The sequence below is a fragment of the Ixodes scapularis genome, unplaced genomic scaffold (genome assembly GCF_016920785.2).
Source record: "Ixodes scapularis isolate PalLabHiFi unplaced genomic scaffold, ASM1692078v2 PGA_scaffold8__174_contigs__length_109621045, whole genome shotgun sequence".
Taxonomy (NCBI): Eukaryota; Metazoa; Arthropoda; class Arachnida; order Ixodida; family Ixodidae; genus Ixodes; species Ixodes scapularis.
Window position 1 is genome coordinate 51,130,275 of NW_024609883.1, and position 22,303 is coordinate 51,152,577.

Sequence of the window (22,303 nt, forward strand, 5' to 3'; positions counted from 1 at the left end):
TATTTGGGCTCAGTTAGTTGGTAGGGCTTGTTTGCAAAACTTTTTGGGCCCCATAGCTCTCGAGAACTGCATGTACAGAAGAGCTATAAAAGACACCGCGCAGAACCCTACGTTAGGAGCAGATCCTTCTCAATATCAAAGTTTGGGCGGAGTAGTCCCCTTCTTGACCTCCTCCCTTCCCGACGGAACGAGCGAACCCCTTCGGCGGACGCTCAAGTCGACGCCCGGTCGTCACAAGAACGATCGGAGCCGTACCGTAATGTGGATCGTCCGCGACCCCGAAACCACGACTCCGACGGCGGCAGGTGGGCAGCGTCACGCACCGCGCCGTGGCGAGGTTGCGTTCACCGGACGGGCCCACGCACTTCGTTCCTCCCACCTGTCCCCCGACGACTCGGGAGAAGCTCCGATGGAAGTTCTGCGGCGACAGCTGTGCTTCTCCAGGGAGAGCAGCGTCGACATGGGCTCTGACCACGTGAGTTCGTAGACCTCCCCCACCCCGGAGCACAAGGACATTCCTGGACAGAATGAGCTGGTGTGGACTTTAGCGGGGGGCAGTGATGAACGGATGCTTGACAGTCGCCGCTTCTCCAAGTCGTAAAAAGCACTCGCGTCAGGTGCACTTCCTCGTACGTGGGCCCACATCTCCAGTGGTTTCTTTCTTTTGCGCTGGGGTGGGGATTCTGCAGTTCGTGGTGTAGCTGGACTTAGAAAGATGTTTTTTGCGCGGCTAATACTGACACGAAAAGGACGATTTATATATTTTTCAGAAATTATCGTCGTCGCGGTTTTTGCTCTCGTGTTGGAAAATCTCCAACGGTTCAAGACACCGAGAAGGAGGGTAATATTTTCCTGACCAAAGAAGCTTGTATATGGGTTCTTTACACTATAATTCTACTTTGAATCTTGGAAAGTTTTAGAGCGCTATGATCATGGTGTTTGAATGCAAGATAACCTTATGTTGATTGTGGAAAATACAGGCAAGCGTGTGAAAAGCGCTTAATAAATGTAAAAAAGTATTTTCTCTCTCTTCCCTCTCACTCTCTCGGTACGCCACGGTGAAGGTCTCCCCCTTTCCGCCTCCAATTTTTTTACAGTGCCGTCAGCCTTGACATGCAGCATCACCGCCATTTTTTTTCGCATTTAAATGTCTCATGCATGGTAACGGTATTTGAGTTAGTCAGTTTTGACGTTGTCACTAGAAAACGGAAACATTTCTCACCACGTATCTTTCGCCGAATAAATTTAAAAAAAAAGAAAAAAAAAATGCCCCGCACACTACTTTTAAAAAGTAAACTTAAAGCGTAGGAATCTAAGATTGGTAAGTGTGCATAGAACGCTGAAAGACTTTGAGTATCTGTAGTAACTTCCGCGCTCCAACTAGCTCCGTCTCACAATTAAATGAAGAAATGTTGATATACATGGCTATTGAAAAACAAAGTAAGACTGCTTAATTATTGAATGAACAAACTGACATACCACAACCGTCATGACGCGAAAAACAACAACTTCCCATGTTACACATATGCATATTAGAAACTATTATGTTGACGCCATTGGTGACACAGATGCGAATAAAACGCGGAGAGGAAGTCGTCTGCTTTTTGCACAGGAGTTGCGGGGATATCAGAACAACGTCGACTCGTTGTTCTGATGTCACACATAACGCTGTAATTCAGAGCACAGCCGACATGAGGAGTCAGTGTGTTAAATTCATTGATCGCGGAGGTGAGAACGCCCTCTCTAGGAGATTTATGTGCACCAGAAGCACGGACATGTTTTTCTGGTTTTTCATGTGATTACGGATGGAATATGTCTGCTTATTTAGGAATATGCCTGCTTTATTTTTGAACACTCAATCTTTTTAAAATGGTCCTCTACTCGAAGTACCAATCATTCCCTGTTTGTAAAATTTCTACCAACAGTCTTGAAGCATTGCAATAATCAATGACCGGAATTGATGCGCGTATATCTTCTTTTTGTAGATGCGATAAATGATGGGGACAGGCCACCAGAACAACCTGTTAACATTACCTTTTAATTACATTAATTAATATTTCTAAATGCTCTTTGATAATATTTTGTTTTGTTCTGAGAACATTTCACATGTCGCGTGATGACCGCATTGACATATCTATACCCTGTTTCACCTTTGATGTACCGCAGGAAAGGCTACAAGCGCGAGCTTCTTGCTCTAGGGCACATCTTGGTGGCACAAGCTCTCGTGCATTAAGGGAAGCTGCCAACGCTGTAAGCTCGCACTTCTAGCCTTCGCTGCGGTACAACATAAGGTGAAACGGAGTATAGACTTTGATTTCACTTGATCTTTGTTTACATATGCTCCACCAAAGATTCAAACGTTCCACGCCTAAATGCGCGTTAAAAAAAAAAGTGGTTTTTTTTTTTTTTTGCTGTTGCTTTTTTGCGTGTTTTGACACCTTTGTGTTTGAAATAGACTTGGAAAAAAAAAAACAGAAAATGATTTTTATAAGAATGATACCTGTATTTGAACTCTATAACCGTCCTGTGAACCTTGTCATGGTTCACGGGCCAAGAGTATGTTGAATTCACATCAGTATGTTTGTAGCCATTGACAATCCAAAGGACAACAGAAGGCATAGGGATCGCGCGCCGGAGGCCTGGCGTTCGAGATACGCGTCTTATTCTTTCTCATTCTTTCAGCAATTATAGCCGTTGATTGATAGATATTGACAATAAATGAGAAACAGTAAAAACAACCTGGGCGTTTTTGTTTTTTTTGCAATAGTATTTTTTTTGTATTAGAGTAAAGGAAGGAGGAAATAAAGACATATGTGAGAACACGCTCTCTTTTATTAGAGAGTTTTAGCAGATCGTTCCCATGACTCCGATAACGATACCCGATACTCCGCCACCGCCTCCCTTGTGCATGCATAGTATCGTTATCGGGGATATCGGAGGTATCGGAACGATTTACTAAAACTCTCTATTATCGCTGGATTGGTGGCCAAGTGGGCTATCACGCACACATTAGCCCGGAGCATGTGGAGCGAGAGGTCGCGCTGCAGAACCCAGGGTCCTGGGTTCTGCAGCGACACAGCATCTGGTGTCACTGCAGTCGTCGCATCACCGACAGAGCATCTGGTGGTGGTACGGAGATGTGAGTTTGTTTTGCCGGTGAGTGGATAGCAAAATCTCGGAATACAAGAAACGTCTCCCAAAAGCTACCCGTCACCAGCGAATCTAAATCGGCTCACCAAGAACGGAGGGGTCAAGAAGAAATTGCTCATTTCACGGACCAAGATTGCGACCATATGGTGGGCTTGGTGCTACTTTCCCAGGATACAGTGACTTTAGCCAACCCCAGCGCATGGCTAGGATCAACATTGGCGGCATATAATCGACTCCAGGTCACGAGGCCGCTCGTTCTGGTCGTTATTTGAAAAAATAAGCACTGCTCGTTTTTTAAAACCTTTTTAGCCGCGACTTCTATTGCTTGTGGTCTATGGTGTGGTGAAAAACGAACGCTGTTTCGTAGGCCAATAACGTAAGGGATTGGTTGTAAGCGGTATTTCCGCAAAGTACGAAAATCCTTGCATCGCCCTTTTAAAATGTCCGATGTTTCGGAATTGACGGAGTATTCCTGGATCACATTTTGAGGTTGTCGACATTCTCCTGCAGAGTCAGCGCGGTGGCAACTTCCCGCTAGACATGAACATGTACGCCACCCGCAAGACGCTGGCCCAGGGCATGCTGGACCTAGCTCTGCTCTCGGCCAACGCCTGCCAGCTGCGGAGGGCGCTCAGCGTGCCGCCGGGACAGCGCTTCTTCGGCGCATCCGTCGCCTTCCTCGGCCTGTCCATCGCACTCCAGGTACGCTGCAGGTCTTGACTGCAGGAGCGTTGCCCTTCACAAGATGCCCATGAGAAAATGGGAAGCTGCACGTGCGGAAAAAAAAAAAGAGGTGTCGCTTTCGACGATTTAGTTGTGGCAGCTAATGTTGCAAACGCAATTACATCAAACACTGCTCCTAAGATTGAGACTCATCCAAAAAAAGGTACGTGGGGTACGTATCTGTATTTTCATTTAGAAATGTTCCCGAATACATGCAAAGGTACTTAAGATATATTAATTGTGACGAGCTTTGTTATCCCGGTTTACTGACATAGTTCGTCAATGATGGTTGCGAATTGCTACCGTTAATGCTGCGCAGGCCCCGCGCTACTTTATCTTGTGGTGGCATTGCGTTTCACTACGACGACATTCGGTTCCTTGCCGTTGTCAACACATTTTACGGCTTTTTGTTAAATCTTTTTAGGTAAAGGGATCACGATTAGTTACCACTTCAATAGTGTACTGAACCAGTGACAGTTAATAAGGAGCTTTAGTAAATCGTTACCATAACTCTGATAACGATACCCCATACCCTGCCCGCTAATTCGTGCATGCATTGAATCGTTATCGTGTATCGTCGTCGCTGCTATTAAAACGATATACTAAAACTCTCTGAGGAGGTAGAAACGCAAGACACGGCCCCCACATTTCAGCGTTAGTACGAGAGCCGACATTTATGAAGTTCTCAACATCGCACGCCCGGTGGGAAACTTCCAACAATGCACGTTGATAGGGAATCACCCAAACACACGAAAAAAAAAAAAAGACTTTCAGCTTTTGCATTTTGGTGAAGGAAGACCAGCGTAGCTGTTCTATGGTAAGAATGAAGTAATGGCCGGCCGGAGGTCAGCAACCCAGAGTGGAAAGGCTGGAAAGGTTGCCGCCATCTTTGAGCGACGGCGGCAACCGGCAAAACCGGTTATCTGGTTTCCGCTGTCATTCATAGATGGCGGTAGCTGTCCAGAGTTTTTTGATGATATACCTTTATGCACTCTTAGAAATAGGGGGTGTATAGAAGTACACCCATTGTCCCATATGTAACACGTTAAAACTATATTTGGACGTTCAGTCCACTGACGTCGAGCTGGCGATACCAACTTTCACGAGCGGCTTGATAGCTGTTGGATATAACGTACTAAATAGCTAATGTGCGAATGAAAGACTAGGGAAAAAAACACACTAAGGTTTTGCAGCAGGACCAAAAAAACCTTGAGTGTTTTACTGTAGCCTTTAATGCTTGCATTTGCTATTTTAATGGGTTGTATCGGTCGACTATCAAGTCGCTTTTGAAAGTTGCTATCGTCGGTTCGACGTCTGTGAAGTGAACGTCGGATTGTTGTTTTGGAGTGTCACATATGGGACAAGGGTGTATCCATATGCACGCCCTATTTCTTAGAGTGTAGCCCTTAACAGCTCCGCTGTAAGAGATATCTTCATAGCCTTAATTTCGGAACACGTAGATGGGATAAATTCTTTTTCTGCAAACTTCCTCTCGTTGCAAAAATGGTTAGCTTTAGAGAAATCTAAATAAATAGAATCGTAATTAATATTTAAATAAACCAAAACAACACTTACTTTAATAGCAATCTTGATAATATTTAAAGAGCGTCTAGAGAAAGAGTATACGTGGTCTTGTAAAGGCCGAAGTCACAATTAAATGAAGTTCATTTAAAAATTGATGCTGAAATCGGCGCTGTCGCTATGCTGATCCTCGACGAAATGTGTTAGCATTTAGCGCAGGTGTTCCGACTCCAACCTCTTTACCAACCAAATTCCAACCTCACAGCGTTTTTCTTTTCGCTTGGACGGTCTGTATACTGTTGTCTTGGGAGAGCCAGTCTCTCCTCCTGGGCGTCGGCGATTTCGGATGCAGCCACCACAGCTTCCATCGATTGCCGCCTGCGGTCCGCATCCCGTTGTATTGACAATAGCTCCCGGGTGTCGGCGGTTCGCGCAAACAGCGTCGTTGCTGCGCCTCGGTCTTACGTTGTCGCGTACGTTGTGCTATCGCCACGGCCGCTCGATCCCCTCCGCCTCCGCGGTGCGTCAATGGAAGCAGTTGGAAGCGTGTCAGAAGACACTTTCCCTCTTGTAACATGGAAAGTGAACGTAACAAGAAAACAAACGCCCCAACGCTAAAAAAAAAAAAAAAAAAAAAAAAAAAAACATTGAACAGTAAAGCAGAAGGCTTGTTATACGCAGGAAAAATCACGCCTACGTGGACTGGTTTGGTTTGGATTGGACTTTGAGTTTATGACCTGTAACTATTATAACATATGGTAAGGAGGCAAAGGAAGATGAATGCATACCATTACCAGTCTCCCCTATAAAACATGTTTTTGTAGGGCAGTAATGGGCACAGGTGACAATTAAGTCTTCATAATGAACGGAGAAAGTCAGTGATGTTTAAAACTTAAAACCTGCCTGAAAGGAACGGATAATTCGTTGCAGTGCAGTAGCACTGAGTGCAGATGGACATGCTACCCATAGAGCGGAGAAAAGTGGGATTGTCGTTTTTTGTCATAAACGGGACACTCAACAAGAATCTGCTTATGAGCTGTGAGTAGGGTTCCGTGTTTTCGGAGTTTATTTTTCGTCAAATTCCGAAAGCGCTTTTCGGAGTTTTTTTTTTTTCCGAAGATTCGGAGTTTATCGGAGTTTATATTTTTTAATTCCCGATTCTCCGAAATTTGGAGTTTAAATTGGCTGTGTTTTCTAATAAAAATAAATAAATAAATAACAACCGAATGTAAACGTATGCAAGATAAAAAAAAAAAGAAACCGGCTTGTATCAATTGATATATCTTCAGTTGAATTTGGCGTTGGTGCCATTGCCATTGGCAATACTAATTTATCCACGACAAAAGTCATACGCAAGTGGCGCTTCGATAAACGCCGATACCTTAAAATCAATATACTCCCGGAGGTAGTCGATAGGAAGCTCGTAGTCATCCCATCCAATTCCATCAATCTAGCCCGCGGCCGCGCGAGGTGGAGTGGTTAAGGAGGTAATAGAGAGTTTAAACTGTCCCTCTTCCAAATTTTATCCAATTCCTATGGTTCATAGCTTTCACTGTTACTAAACATACCCTTTCCTTTTTCTCAATTACAAATCGCATGGCCCAAACTGGAAACCAAAAAGAGTGGCTTCTGTCGTGACCCGAATGTACAACGAACGACCTGTTGCCCTGAATCAATCTCGAAGAGACAAGCGGCAAGACCCCTTTTGACAACGGTCCGAGATTTGAAAGATAATTATGGTGGAATTTTCCCAGGACCATTGGCTGAGTGCTGATCAAACTGTCAAAAAAAAAAAGTCTTTTACTTTTGTTTTTTGCCGGTTTGGGGGGGGGGGGGGGGGCAGTGGCATTGACACATAATATTTGAACTTTATCGAATAAATCCGAATTGACCAAAATTTTACCGGCGGGTGTTTCTCGGAGTTTTTCGGATTTATCCGAAAACACGGAGCCCTAGCTATGAGGCATATCACAACGGTCACACGTGTCGGTGGTTTCGAGCAAACGGCGTCGTTGCGCGAAACCGCCGTCACAATTCAGAGCGCAAGTTCGTCTGCTTCTTTTGCAGAGGTTGTGGTTAGGTCAGAACGCCGAGCGCTGATTGGGGCATAGCAGCGTATTCCATACGGAGAAGGTGGGTCAGATGTGTGTAACCGATGTAGCCACGAAGCAGGAACAAAGAAACGTTTCTGTACGCAACCTGTTGTAAACCTCGGCCTGCCAGTGGGAATCGTTTCGTGACTTGGCAGAGACACTACGGATATGCGTGAACGGTATACTGTCTATGCCATACCTGTGCTAACGCAAGAGCGAGTACCATGAGCCTCCTTATTGCCTGGAATGCCCACATGGCTGGGAAAATGACTATTACGATTCTACGTCGGCCCTGCAGGACCATTTTCTTTGAACCCCATTGACGAGAGCGTTTATTTAAGACACTTGTGAGGAGATGGCTCGCAGAGCACTGCGGGAATTAGAGAAAACAACTTCGAGGAGAGAGAAGTTCCATTGATAAACCAATGACAAAGCAGCACGCACGAAAAAAAAAAAGAACTTACTTGATTTTAGAAGTATGAAAAATTGCATAAGCTTCACTGCGAGCAGCCAGTTCATAAAGTTTTTGCAGAAAACACAGCATCTGGAGTATACTTTTACGGCGACAGCCGTTATTGACGATGTTTTGCAGAGGATCTCGGGCCGTTTCATGTTGTTCCGATGTCGTAGTTCGAAAATATTTTCCACTAATAGCCGATTCATACGATGGACCGAACCGCGATTTTCGTCCGCGGACCGTGTACCACGTGACCGTCACATCACCGATTCCTAAGACCTTTTTTTTTTTTTTTTTTTCTGTAGTGTATATTTTTGTGCACGATCGCGGAGTATTTGAAGGCATCTCCAAACGCCCCTCCGCGAGCCCAGAACCTTGTCGCCTCTATGCCGAAGCCCTCTCGAGCAGGACCTTACCTGTGTCACCGTCAAGTCTTCGGTTAGTAAAGCTAGTCGCGCTTCGCGCGAGGCCTATCATGGTGTTCTGTCTCTCTCTGCACGAAACAGCGGAGTACGATTTTTTTTTTTTATCGTTGTAGTAAATATCGATTGCTCTCTTGAACAACGGCGCCACAGTGCGATGTTGGAGTTTCGCGGCACTATAGGGTGGCGAACAGGTTCGTTCCGTCCTCGCTGGCGTCTGCGCGTCGTCTCCTTCGCGTGGATGCGCTCGGGAGACGGACGATACCGCGGACATGTTGTCACGTGATCAATCCGTCCGCGGTTCAGTCCATCGTGTGAATCAGCCATAAACGTTATGATGTCACATGACGTCATTTGATACCATGACATCGCGTGACGCTATGACGTCACGTGGTATCGTGGAGTCACGTGACATACGTGACGAAGTCGTAATTAGTGTGCAGCATGTTTGTGTGCATTCTGCGCTCAACAGTGTGCACCACTTCGGCCGTCGCCGCAATTCATTTGCTGGACACGGCAAGGAATCTGGAAATCTTTTTTTGTTTGTTTGATTGAGTGAGAGGCATTGGAACTGAATCCTTTTATGGTTCAACAGAGCAAGGAACCTTAAATGATTTGGATATATTATCTAGTCTAACTAACCCACGAATACAAAGTGAATACATCGTGTTATGGGCGAAGTTCTTGGTGGTGGATAAAGACCAACAGTCTTAGGACTGCTAGCCTGGACGACCCATAAACAGCGCTGCAATGGTCTTGACAGGACGTAAGGAGTGATAGATCTTCAAGAGGAACACACAATCGGAACCCCACGATTTACGAGCGAGCGCAGAGACGTGGGCTTTCAACCGCAGGCCTTTTATGGAAGCATTAAACACGTACATGTAGGGAGAAAATTGAAGTTAATTAACGCCTTCCTATTTTATAACCCCCCCTGTCAATTCTTATATAAATACTTCGTTCACAAATTGTGTGTGTATATATATATATATATATAAAATATTGCTACATGACACTGGAATCTGAAACTTATCGACATATATAGTACACTTAACAGACGAAGGAACTGCACGAGAAATATTTTATTTGTCTGGAAACAAGCTGGCACAAGGCATTCCCCCATGCGGAACGCTATATATTCTCTTGTAGAAATGTTTGGCAAAAATAACGTTTTCCGACAGAAGATGCAGTTTGCGCATGCGCAAATAACTCTCGATTACAGGAAGCACGCGACAACGAAGACGATTATGGAACAAATCTTCCAAGATGCAGTAAAGTCAGGCTGTGTCGTACACAATTTTCAGATTACAGAACACAAAGAGGCAGTGCCATTTGCGTAAATAAAGCCTTACGCATGACTGTTAAAATAAAATACAACTAGGGTCGCATCTAGTTTAAAGCATGTAACTAATTAACTTATCTTAAAAAAATGCTACAAAATTGCTGCGCAAATTTACACTGGTATGCAAGAACGTGATGTTTGTGAGAGCAACATCAATAACCGCCAGACGTTGTGACATAGTGACACATTTTCCCCTTGTTACGGGGAAAATAATTCTCCTGGGCTAAAGTATCATTATCACTATCAACAATCCAAAGAATATTCAAGATCAGACGCATGTTTTGGAATTTAAAACATGCTGGAAGGATCCCTTTCCAATTTTCAATTGGTTGTACGAAAATGTGTATTTAAAACTGTTGTCATCGGGTTCTGCTCTGTCACATCGGCAGTATCACGGGAGGGGGCAGCGCGGGATTCCCGATTCCGAGTCAAGGGGTCCATTGCGTCAAGAGGTCCAACGAGCCAAGAGGTCCAATATTGGGCCTTTTGACGCGTTGGAACTCCTGAAGTGTTGGACTTCTTGACTCGCCGTGGACCTCGTGACTCGTTGGACCTCTTGACGCGGTGGACCTCTTGACTTATATTGGATCTCTTGACTCGTGCCTCGATGTGCCAAGAGGTCCAACGCGTCAAAGGGTCCAGTATTTAATATCTTGACTCGTTGCATGTCTTGGTATGAAATATTGTCAGAACTTGTGCCAACCAAAAATAAATAACGAAAGAGCGTCGAGGTAGCAGAAAAGCGGGCGGCGGTTCGGCGGCACTACAGAGCGCTAGCGAAACTGGGACTGACTCGACAAGGTCGCGGGAGCCGCTTATCTACCCTGCGTCACTATCTCGAAAGTTCGGCAAAGAAGGTTCGAGCGTCGCGCGCTCGGGGCGAGGATGAACTGGCACTTTCGAGAATAACAAAGCAGAAGGAAAGTTACGTCTGCTGCGAGAATGACCGGGAATCTTCTAGAAGACCGTGACCGAGCGTTGCCTTCTCGGCTCTGCGGGTGGCAATATGTTCAGGTAAGGGGTGGTGAAATAAGTACAGGCAAAAAAAAAAAAAAAAAAGAAGAAAAAAAAAAGAAAAACAAACTACGAGGGCACCGAAGCTTTCTCTTGTGACGAGAGAATGCGTGAGCACTACCTTTGCCCGAGTTGTGTTGCCGCACAATAAAGAAAAAAAAAAGAGTTGTGTTGCTGCAACAGATAGCGCGCTAGTTTCACGATCAAGAGGGCCTAGGTTCGAAAGCAGGCATAGGTTTGAAATTAGGATGGTTTCGTTCAACGTATCAAGATAGGTTAAGTGGCAAAAGCTTTTTTTTTTACAGTTCGGTCACGTGACCAGAGAGATCACGTGACCAGAGATAACACGTGACCAGAGTTTTTTTTTTCTTCTCTTTTGATTGTGTTGGATTGTGTTGGATAAGTCACGGATTTCGCCGACGGCTTTTTCGCTGACTGAGCCAGGTAATGCTCACGCATTAAAAAAGCAGACAACAGGGATGCTAACAAAATAAGGCGGAGAAGAAAAAATTTGGAAAAAGAGTAAAAAAGTTAAGCTGTGAAGACTTCCACATGGCAGGGAACCCTCACGAATACGGCTTTGGTACATCGTTTCTGGCCGGTGATGTGACCAGTGTTCGTGCGTATGACCCGTGATTTGCTTTGTTTCTGAAGCGACAGATGCGCACGCGCTGGGCTGTAGGGATGGCATGCTGGGCACTGAATTTGTAAACACTGGAAGTCATTGTTGTTATAAACTGTCAAACTAATAGCAGCACTGGTTTGTTGGGGACCTGCAGCCCTGCAGGGCTAGATGCCTTTGTTTTTCTACCCCTGAACACAAAGTCGTAAATCTGCATCTCCTGTGTTGCTCTCCCTCCCGAATATCGAACACGCCATCGGAAATATCTTAACATTCCACGATTTGAGATTAAAGTTTTGTTTAGGTAGCGACTACTTCGACATCCTGGTTCAAAATAATTTTAAAACTACTTTGAACATATCTTTCGTCACATACGAAAGATACGAAAGATATGTTCAGTTTGGGGATCATCAGGAGGCCGTAGCGAGCGCTTCGATTAATAGGTCATCTTCTAGCCTTGCACAAACATCATCATAGCAGATTAACAGCAATAACAGCCATCGTCCGCCTGTTGAACAAACTTCGATTATTTTTGCTAATATACGGAGTGTCATGAAAAATTGTGACGCACTTAATGCCGTTTTTGAATCATCATCTGCTGATTTAGTTATTCTCACAGAAACTTGGCTCTCTGCTAAAGTACGTGACAGCGAAATTTTTTCGTGTTGTAAGCGTTTCAATGTGTATCGCTATGATAGGGAATTGTACGTTAATTGCTGTATCTGAGAATATGGCATCTTTCTCTGTGAACATTCCAACTAATCTTGAGTTTCTTTGTGAATGCGTTAGTGCAAGGCATAAACGTATTGTTTTTTGTGTTTGTTATAAACCGCCAAATTATTCTACTACCTTCCCCAACGAGCTTCACGACGTTCTTAATTTGATTTCAACCAGGTTTCCTAACTCTTCCGTCTTTCTCTTTGAGATTTTAACTATCCTAGTGTTATGTGGACTGGAGTGTGCCCCTCTGTTGCCTCCAATTCCTCAGAATGTCTCGATTTTCTAAATGTATGCGCTGATTTCAACTTAGCTCAGCTTGTCACAAAGCCTACACGTGTTACAGTCACAACTCCCAGTTTGCTTGACCTTGTATTAACTCCCTCACCCGATCTTGTTTCTGAAATTTATCATCTTCCCGAGCTCAGCGATCATTTTACGTTACACATCACCTTAAATTTACCTGTATAGTTACTCCCTCGAAAGGAACGAAATTCATTCGAGATTATAAGAAAGCGGATTTTGACGCCCTTAACAATGAACTCGCTCTCATAGTGGATGGCTTCATCGATTCTTTTTCACAACGATCAGTTCAAGAAAATTGGAACCTTTTTAAAAATATTGTTAAATCACTCACGGATACATACATTCCTCTTCGATCGATAACGTCCCACACTAGTTCTCCTTGGCTCAATGTCCAACTCAAGCGGCTTTCCAATAAAAAAAAAAAAAAAACACGTTTGTTTAGGGCCGTTAAGTCCTCTAACAAACCGGATCGCTGGTCAGCCTATCACGACGCTCTTGTGGAATACAAATCTGCTATTCAAAGCGCCAAACATTCTTTCTTTAATATCAAATTGCCGACATTACTAGCTACTAGTCCTAAACAATTCTGGAACACTGTTAACAGTAAAGACAAGTCATCTATTTCCCTTTTTGTTGATGGTTGTTCGATCCCCAGTGATGTTTGTGCAGAGATCCTGAACAATGTTTTTGCTGACTCATTTTCAAGTTTTGTTAATCCGCCATCTTGCTTACTACAGGAATAAAATTTTATACCTATGGACCCCATCGCAATTGACCCCACTAATATTGTTAAACTAATAAAAATTTAAAACTGTCTTCTTCAGCTGGTCCTGATAATATTAACTCAAAGTTCTTGAACAACTCAATTATGTATTCATCTATTATATTTTCTAAACTATTTTCTCAGTCGCTTGAACTTGGCATTTTACCTGACGACTGGAAGGTAGCCAGGGTGATTCCATTGCACAAAGGAGGTGATAAGCATTCCCCCTTAACTATCGTCCAATCTCGCTTACCAGCATACCATGTAAATTACAAGAGCATATAATATACTCCCAACTGGTTAATTTCCTGGAATCAAATTCTTTTTTTAACAAGGGCCAACATGGTTTCCGCAAATTTCATTCTTGTGAGACGCAGCTTTTGTCGTTTACTAACGATCTTCATTCTATCCTTGATTGTGGGTCCCAAGTTGACTTTTTTTTTCTAGATTTTAGCAAGGCTTTTGATAAAATTCCTCACCAGCTGCTTCTATTAAAACTTAATAAATTAAGTATTGATCCTAAAGTAGTTGCCTGGATAGCCTGTTTTCCTAACTAACCGATATCAGTTTGTTACTGTTAATGAGAACACATCTCCCCTCACTTCCGTCACATCTGGTGTTCCTCAAGGATCCGTATTAGGCCCTCTACTGTTTCTCATTTACATCAATGACCTACCTAATTGCGTCTGATCATTAATTAATCTTTTCGCTGACGACTGTGTAATATATACTAAATCTACTAACGACTCTGATGTTTTAAAGCTCCAGACAGATATCAATGCTGTTTACCATTGGTGTGAACTTTGGAATATGGAACTTAACGCTACTAAATGTAAAGTCATGAGAATATCACGTACTAGTCCTAATGTGCCCTTCTACCATCTCAACAACGTCCCTTTGGCACCTGTTTCTTCTTATAAATATTTGGGCGTTCAGATTACTTGTAACCTTTCATGGAAACTGCATGTTGAATATGTCATCAATAACGCTAACCGCATGCTAGGTTACCTGAAAAGAAACTTTGCTCTTGCACCGTCAGTCTTAAAATGAACACTGCATAAATCTCTCGTTCGCTCCAAATTAGAGTATGCTTCTTCTATCTGGGACCCCAGTCAGTCTAATCTAATTAATGTTCTGGAAGCGGTCCAAAACCATTCTGCCCGTTTTATTCTAGGTAACTGTCACCGCACTGCCAGTGTTAGCTCCATGAAAATCACCTTGTCCCTGCCTAACCTCTCTCTCCGACGAAAAGTTGCTCGTTTGTGTCTTTTTCACAAGATCTATCATGCTAACCCGTACTTAAAGCAACGTCTTTTCATCCCACCGTTCTACATTTCACCTCGCATCGATCATCACCTCAAAGTTGGAATTTGTAAATGTAATACCAACGTATTTCTACTATCATTCGTCCCTAAAACTTCTTTGGAATAGAATCACCTTCCGACTTCCGTAATTTATATTATTGATACCCAAATGCTTAAAAATGCTATACAACACTCTTTACTGTCCTGAGCCACCATGATATGTTATGTACTCTGCCCTTTTTGTTTATTTTTGTGTGTTCTTTTGTTACTCCCACTCCCCTCTTTAATGCCGATTGGCCTTGAGGGTATTTAAATAAAGAAATATATAAATAAATATGTCGATAGTTATTTGCTATTTCGACGTCTACCATCACACTAAAGCACTATTACGGCGTTTGACGTCAGGATAACTGAAGATAGTCTTTTTTTATTTCTTTGGTATCTTCTTCAAAAGCTGTAGTAATTGTTCAAATTTGTTCACGTCCCGTGAAAGTAGTTTCCTTGATATTTTGAAGTCCTTAGTCTTCGAATAGCTTGAAGAGACACTTCGCCCTCGCGCAGCATGGCATGTAAAATTAGTCATTTTTTCATTGGCCATGGCCTAGCAGTGGACACACTAGATCTATCGGCTTCAGAGATCGACGTACTTTCCGACACGAACAGTTCTTCAATCGACCTCAATCTCTATGATCCAATTTTGTTTAAAAATGATTGGGCAACTAACCCACCAACTTACAATTCCACCCGACTAACACATTGCGCAATTTCAACTAAAAATGAATGATATCGACAGACAAGTGTTCGGTAATTCGTGTCAAGAATGCTTAATTATATAAAACGTTTCGTTTCATGATTTATTTCACAGCATTCTCAAAAATAAAGAGCGGTAAAGGAGTTACATATCGCTAGCATGAGTATTTGTAGCTGGTCCGTACTTTTGAGTGAGCCAACGGCCCAGATTAATCCGTTAGCTTGCAGCGGTCATAACGTTTCAAGAAGACAATGCTCGCATTCATTTGCAACACTCTATTTGACGCCAAGGGGCGTGATTTGGGCTCGTTTAAAGAATCCCTCCAATGATATTTGAGCTCCTTTCCATATTATGTAATTTACCTCTTCAGTGATTCGGCGAACTCAGTGAACAAAAACTAAAGCATAAAATAGTAGCGCATAATATTTTTAATAGAACATACGAGAACCCAGGACTGGACAAAGTTACCCAAGGAAGTATTTGCGCTTACAAATACTGAGATACATGAAAGGGAAGGCTAAACGCGAGATGGCTGAGGTACATTTGTATTTTAAATCTCACGAATTTGAGAGACATCTACTTCCGTAGAAATGGCATTAATGTGTCCTAGAGCAGAAAGACTGGAATACAGATACTTAGTCCTACAAGTCCAAAATACGTCGCCAGGCACTATTCAATATTTAACACTCAAATACATATACATTGTGGCAAATAGTATCTCTACTTGTCGCCAATAGCTATGCAGTAGTTGTATTGTCCAAAATCATTCAAATAGGTCAAACAGTCAGTAACCGTCACAAGCAGCCACCCCATTGATAGCAATGTAATTATAAACGGAGAAGATAAAAATAAGGCTCGATGGACCTCTTGAGGCGTTGGACCTCTTGACCTGTTGGACCTCTTGACGTGTTGGACCTCTTGAAACGAATTGGACCTTTTGACTGGTTGGACCTCTTGAAGCGTTAGGTCTCTTGACTCGAATTGTACCTTTTCACTCGTTGGACCCCTTGACTCGGCTGTCACGTGGCTATTAAACCTCTTGACTCGTTGGACCTCTTGACCATAAGCGGGGATTCCCCCCCCCCCCCTCCCCCCCTCTTTACCTTGTTCTCTTTTCCGCCCACTCATGATTGTTAGCGTCTGAAGTCATAGTAGTCCCCCTCTCCGTCTCTGTAACAACCCTTCTCCCCCCCGACCGATATATATTCCGTTGTGTTCGAATTAACCGTTATTGCAGTTGTCTCAAGCACTCGCTTCGTCTGTCTGGCCGCTTCGTCTGTCTAGGCGCAACCACCGGAGTCGGTGGCGATGTAACAAAAAACATATATCATATATAATGTTTCAACGTTTGTTGTGATTTTGTCTACTTGACCGTTTTTACGCGCGTTGTAGATATTGTTTAGTATACATTTTAATTCTCCGCTATGAAGTGAGAAAAGTGACTCTAACCACGCAATTCTCGGACTTTTTTGACTGGCTCAGGATCCTAGTCAGTCTTTTTTCTTGCACGTAAAAATGATAAAACAAACAGCCACCCTTTTAATTTTTGTAATTTATTTCGTCACCCTATTAAGAATGTTTTTATAGACATAAAGAATCGTGCTATACAATGCGGTGGATGCTTGCTGAGCGCCGAAAATACGGAATATGCAGTCGTGGAAGTCACCTTGCGAGCCACTGTGCTCTGATTTTGCCGCCACCCACGCATATCTAAGAACAAGCTCGAAAGGTGGCGTTGCTGTGGTTTTGAATCGCGTCAAAGCCGAGCCGCATAGAAAAATGTTGGTGTCCGCAACTATAGGACGTTCTCTACACTCACGATTGCGTCACCTGAGCCCTCCCGCGGGTAAAAAAATATATACATTTTTTTTAAAGATCAGTTTAATTAGGTGCATTTGATTTAAATCAGATTTATTTAGTTTAAATCACTGTAGATAAGAAATAGTGAATATTTATCACTAGATGTTTATTTAAACCTGACTGATTAATTGATAAATCCGTCTGATCACTAAAACAATGAAGAAGAGAAAGTTACAGTAACCTAAAGTGCAATTTAATTAAAAACGTTTTAGTGATGCGAACCCAACCACATTTAAACAAAACAAAACAAAAAATATTTCTTTTTTAGTTAGATATAAAGCCTCATTTACTTCTATTTTCGTGTTTTGATTTGTTTGCAAACCTTCGATTTGTCCTGGAGCGCACAGCGTTTTTGCTCGTGTCCAGTCTGATATAAATCTTTCTTTCTTGATCAATATTTGAGCTATATATAAAACAAAAGCACATAAAAAGCATTAAATGATAGACAAAGAGTATATACAAAAAGGATTTAAGGAATTATGTTTGCGGAAAGGTTTCACTTAAATCGTATATAAATCACGATTTAAATCATCGTCAGGTTTTGCTTGAGCTAGTTGGTACTTATTGGATAGGGTCAGCTGAACATTTACAACGCAGAAAAAACCGAAAGGGGAAAAGACATACACACCGCTGTGTGTATGTCCTTTCGTTTCTCGATTTTTTCTACGTTGTAACTGTTCAGCTGACCCTATTCAATTTAAATCATTTTCATTTTTATTCACCCTGGTGGCTCTTCCGATGGCAGTGAGTGAGTAAGAAATCGTTTATCTAGCAATGAAATTATGGTGGGCGGTTTTACTGCTGCAGGGCCCTTTTAGAAAGAGGGGATTAGAAGGATCGTCCGAGGCCGGTGTTATCCAAGTAGGATGATACCGACTCTAGCAATTTTAAACAAATTTTCGTTGCCCTCCGGCCTAATTCACATTCGAGGAAACTGGGTTCTTTTCTCGTCGTCACCAGTGCTTCTCTTAGTTCCGCCGCGAACTGCTTGCACTCCCAAAGAAGATGAGTGAGGTTTGGTGCGGTTGGGTCCCCTTGTAGCGCTTACACTCCGGAGTTTTTCTTCAATTTATTCTTGCGTCCTCCTATTTCTTGAAGACGTGCGATGTTATTGCACCGCACACGCCTCGAGAGCTCCGAATGGTATTTCTGGAATCCAGCCGGGATTTGGTGAGGGTCCTCCGGGAGCCTGCCCTAATTAGTTCTGCTTTCATTATCCTCTTCTCGTTTGCAACGAGGGTCTTGAGGCTGTCCTCAAGCCCCACCCCCTTTCAGTTACTGAGGGAGGCGGAGCATTAGTGGTCCGGGGGCAGCCGATCGACTTTGTCGGATTGGAAGGCTCGACTTACTCTCTCGCATCTCTGTTGGCAACTTATTTTTCATACTCTGGCGTGGCCAGCAACCCAGCATAGCTGGAATCGGGTGCCGTGCCTTTTGAGAGCCAAGATCGTGGTAAATATAATTCTTCGTACGGTGTGCTGGTGCCTTGGTGTCCCTCGCGTGCCCTGCGGGAGTGCCTGCTCCTGGCGAGTTCGTGCGCACCTCATTAGATGGCGCTAAACTCTGCCCTCCTCAGAGCCACATGACTCTGCCCTCCTAAACACGACCTTCTTTATACTTAGTATAGAAAAGGTTGTGTTTGTAACGATCCTCCAGTTACAGTACTCTGGTCTAGGCACATCGCTAATGCGCCGCCGTATTTAGAGTAGGATTGTGAAAGAAATTGATTCGTGTGTAGATCCAAGAAAAGCAACCGAGCCAGAAGAATTTGTTGACGAACATAACGCTTGTAAAATATATTCATAATATCTGATTGATTTAATTCAGAGTGTCATCGACGACAAAGCTGTTTTAACAGTCAGTTGTACTCACTCCATTGCCGTCTTTCTATCTTCCATTGCCCACCAACTTTTTACATGTTTACCAACTATGCGTCAGCATCTCCAAACACTACATTCGTAATGGACGCTAGTCGAACCCTTTCTATTTCAAGAGGCATGGAGCAGGAGACAGTTTCCGTATTTTGTGAATAGTGTTCTAGAGTTCAAGCCCCTGCAACATTGCGGAGGCTGCGCTAGCCTTCACGACGTAGCACAAAATAGTTGAGGCCGAGCATGGGTTAAGTATATTAATTGCCGCCTGCATGGCCTAGAGGAAGAGCGACACCACACTTCTAGAAGATTCGCGTTTACTCTTACCCCGAACTTGCGACGCTGGAAAATTCTAGGGGGAACGTTCGAGGTGCCGAGAGTTAAAGATAAGGAGGCCAACATGACCTTGCCGAGTTAGTCTCCCGAGTGTTCGACGCTCCAACATTCTAGACCTAATTTTCTAGATAGCGAGTGTAGGAGGCCATGGCCTTACCGACTCACTCTCGCGCTAGCCAGCTGCAATGCCGACATCTCGACGCTCACTGCTGCTTCTTGACGCTCGTTCTCTCTTTTGTTTCTGGCCCAAGGTCATCGATTAAACCTTTATTTTCAGTTTTACGCGTGTCTATACTTTTCCATCTGGGACAGCAAGGTGGTCGTTGCACACAACTCTTTGGTCATGAGCTCGTGACTCTATCCTTCTCGTGGATGTGCGATATGAACCTGCTTTTCAAAAACGACATAATTCCCACAGTAAAAAAAACATTATTCCGACGGCATGTCCAAAACAGAGGACGTGTACTTAAAACATATAACGGCTTGAAAAGTGGGCTTGCCAAGACGTGATCAGCGTTTCCCCGCACCGTGTTTAAAGGAGTAAACGTCTTTGTTGTTTTTATTGGTGTAAGTGCTCTACGAAGTCTGAAGGAGGATTTGCAGGAGGTTAGAAAACTGAGGTTCAGTGTTAGCCGACTTGAACATTTGTTTTTGATAACATAAAAAAAAATTGATGGTGTTAAAATGCACGCCGACAACCGCATATAACGCGGCAGTTCTAAAGACGAGTGACTGACAAAAATCGGAAGATATCCAACAAGGTATCTGCAAACTAGAGGGGACAAAGCGAACTTGAACCACAAAGGACCTATGTGGTTCTCTTTGACTGCTCTCTCTACATTCGCTGTTCTTATGGTGTAAATTGGCCAAAACTAGCTCAGCAATCAGCTACTATAAAGAATATGCATTTTTTGTTTCTTTTTGTGAAATTGTTATTATTTTTATATTGAATACTGAAATGTTATACTCCTGAGTTGTGCACCTGCAGTATGAACTCCGCGGTTAAAGTCTCCCTAAGCTTGATGATGTAAACACCAATTTATTACGCCAAATCGTGTAAAAATCAGACGCGGAAACCTAGAAATGCACACCGGGAATAAGCTTTACGAATGAAAGTGTCGATTCATGCTGAAGCAAAAAACGGATTGTCTCCTCCACAGCTGCTTGCCGGATTTCTGCTGGTGTTGCTCGGTCGCTGGAACATCAACTGCCCATGGGAACAGCGCCGCGCGGACACGCTGAACAACGTGGTCGTGCTGCTCGCCTTCCTCATCAGCGTCGTGAACGTGCTACTGTCAGCTTTCTCGCCGGACATTCAGCCACCCGAAGATCCGCACAAGGTGTACCGGCCACAGAACGGCTGGTTCGACGCGCCACAGTAGATGGACCCGTTCGCGGACTCTTTAGTCGAGCGGTACTTCTCTCGACTCCTTCTTACAGCTTCGCGCTTCAGTCACGGGGTGTCCGCTAAGATTTTAATATAAAGATAAAAAAAAAGGTTCAGAACAAGATAAGCTATTCCCGCATAACCCTCCACTCTTTCCACTTTAGCAGAGGGAACGCTGCATAGGAGGCTGATAAACCCGCCTTTTCTCCGGAGTTCACTCGCTACCTTCTTCAGGGAACTTCTTCAGGGAAGATGTTAATTCTCTTAAATACCTCTCTGGAAACAAACCAAGTTCCTTAATGATAGTATCTGCAACAAAGACGCCAAGTTTCTTAGCAAAACGTAGGCTACCACACTGATGCATCCAGAAGCATTGCTTTCGACTTCTTCCGATCAGCTTCGGTCACTTTCGGGCTTGGACATTTCTTGTTATAGTCACTAACAGCATATGAAACGGAGCACGTGTTTTACGGCGTTCACGCTTGATTTGACTTGCAGTGTTCTTATCGGACAGTGCCGCAAGCCTGTTGGCTGCGGAGTGATAAGATGCGCGGGAATCGCCACGCTGTGCGTTTGTTAAGTTGTCAGGGATTATAGGTGGCGCAAGTTGCCGTCTAATTCAAAGGGTTCAGTCGTGTTCATCGATCTAGCCATCATATGTGGGGACTGTACGGCGCACTGGGTCGATAAAGGTAGCACGACAGAGTGGCAGCAGCTCTCTACGCTCGAATGCTCAGAAGGCATAATAACTTCCCCGAGGCGCTATTAACACCGTGACGTTGTCAAACCAGACGACACGACCTCGTTGGCAAGATGTGATTTTTTTTGTTTTTTTTTTTGTTTGTGACCGTGCACTTTACAGATCTGCTGTTTTTGCACGTGTTGCGGTTCGTTTGTGAACACGTACCAAATTTCACGGCATCTGCATAGCGGCCAATATTTGGACGTTTGAAAGAGGATCGGTAATGTTTCGCTGGACTTGCTGAAAGGCCACGCGACTCGATTTAATTCAAATTAATTGTTGAGGCTGTTTGCCTCAACAATATTGAAGAGAATACTGTATTGTCGTGTAGATAAACCACACTCTTTCCTCATCTTGGTCCGCACCAGTCATTTTAACGTAACGCCCATTTATTGGCACGTTACGACGCCTAATTTTCGACAGAAACAAGATGCACCTGGGCCCGTTTGCTCGAAGCACTAACCGCGGCTAAAGTTAGCCGCAGTACCTAGGAGAGGGATTTTGAAATCACGTGACTGGCTCGGTAGGGATGCGGGGAAACATGGCGGCGTCCCAGTGAGTGAGCGCCACTCGCTTTGGAAATAATATGTCGTTGTAGCTGCAATATCGGGCGCGTTAGTCAGCAACGAATGATGCAGGAGGCTTTCGCTTTGCCTTACCTCACTTAAACCGCAAAGCATGGGCAATGACATCACCGCATTTTTCAGATAGTGTTTCGATTCTGGGCATTCCTAAGCCTAAATGAACGCGATAATTGTCGGCATGGCAACGTCTTTGGGAAGCGAATTGCCCTGACTCAATCGGCCGGGTATTGATAGCGCACAAAAGCAGATAGCGACCCAACAGACTTTCTTCTAAATTATCCAAGCATCGTGAGGAGAACGCTGGAAGTGTAATTCTACGGTCCACACGCTTGCCTTCT

General features: G+C 43.8%; 1 protein-coding gene across 1 annotated transcript; it reads left to right on the forward strand.

The window, feature by feature from the left end:
• Positions 1-421: 421 nt before the first annotated feature.
• On the forward strand, positions 422-20,634 carry LOC8042195 (ninjurin-1). The gene is made up of 3 exons (XM_029994949.4): positions 422-475; positions 3,661-3,852; positions 20,413-20,634. Exons 1-3 carry the CDS (start codon positions 461-463, stop codon positions 20,632-20,634), a joined length of 429 nt encoding a protein of 142 aa, XP_029850809.4. The 5' UTR covers positions 422-460.
• Positions 20,635-22,303: the final 1,669 nt, after the last annotated feature.

Bases quoted from the DNA above. Each gene is read 5' to 3' on its own strand.
- LOC8042195 (XM_029994949.4), top strand. The intron at 3,853-20,412 runs GTACGCTGCAGG...TCTCCTCCACAG, and splicing joins GCCTGTCCATCGCACTCCAG to CTGCTTGCCGGATTTCTGCT.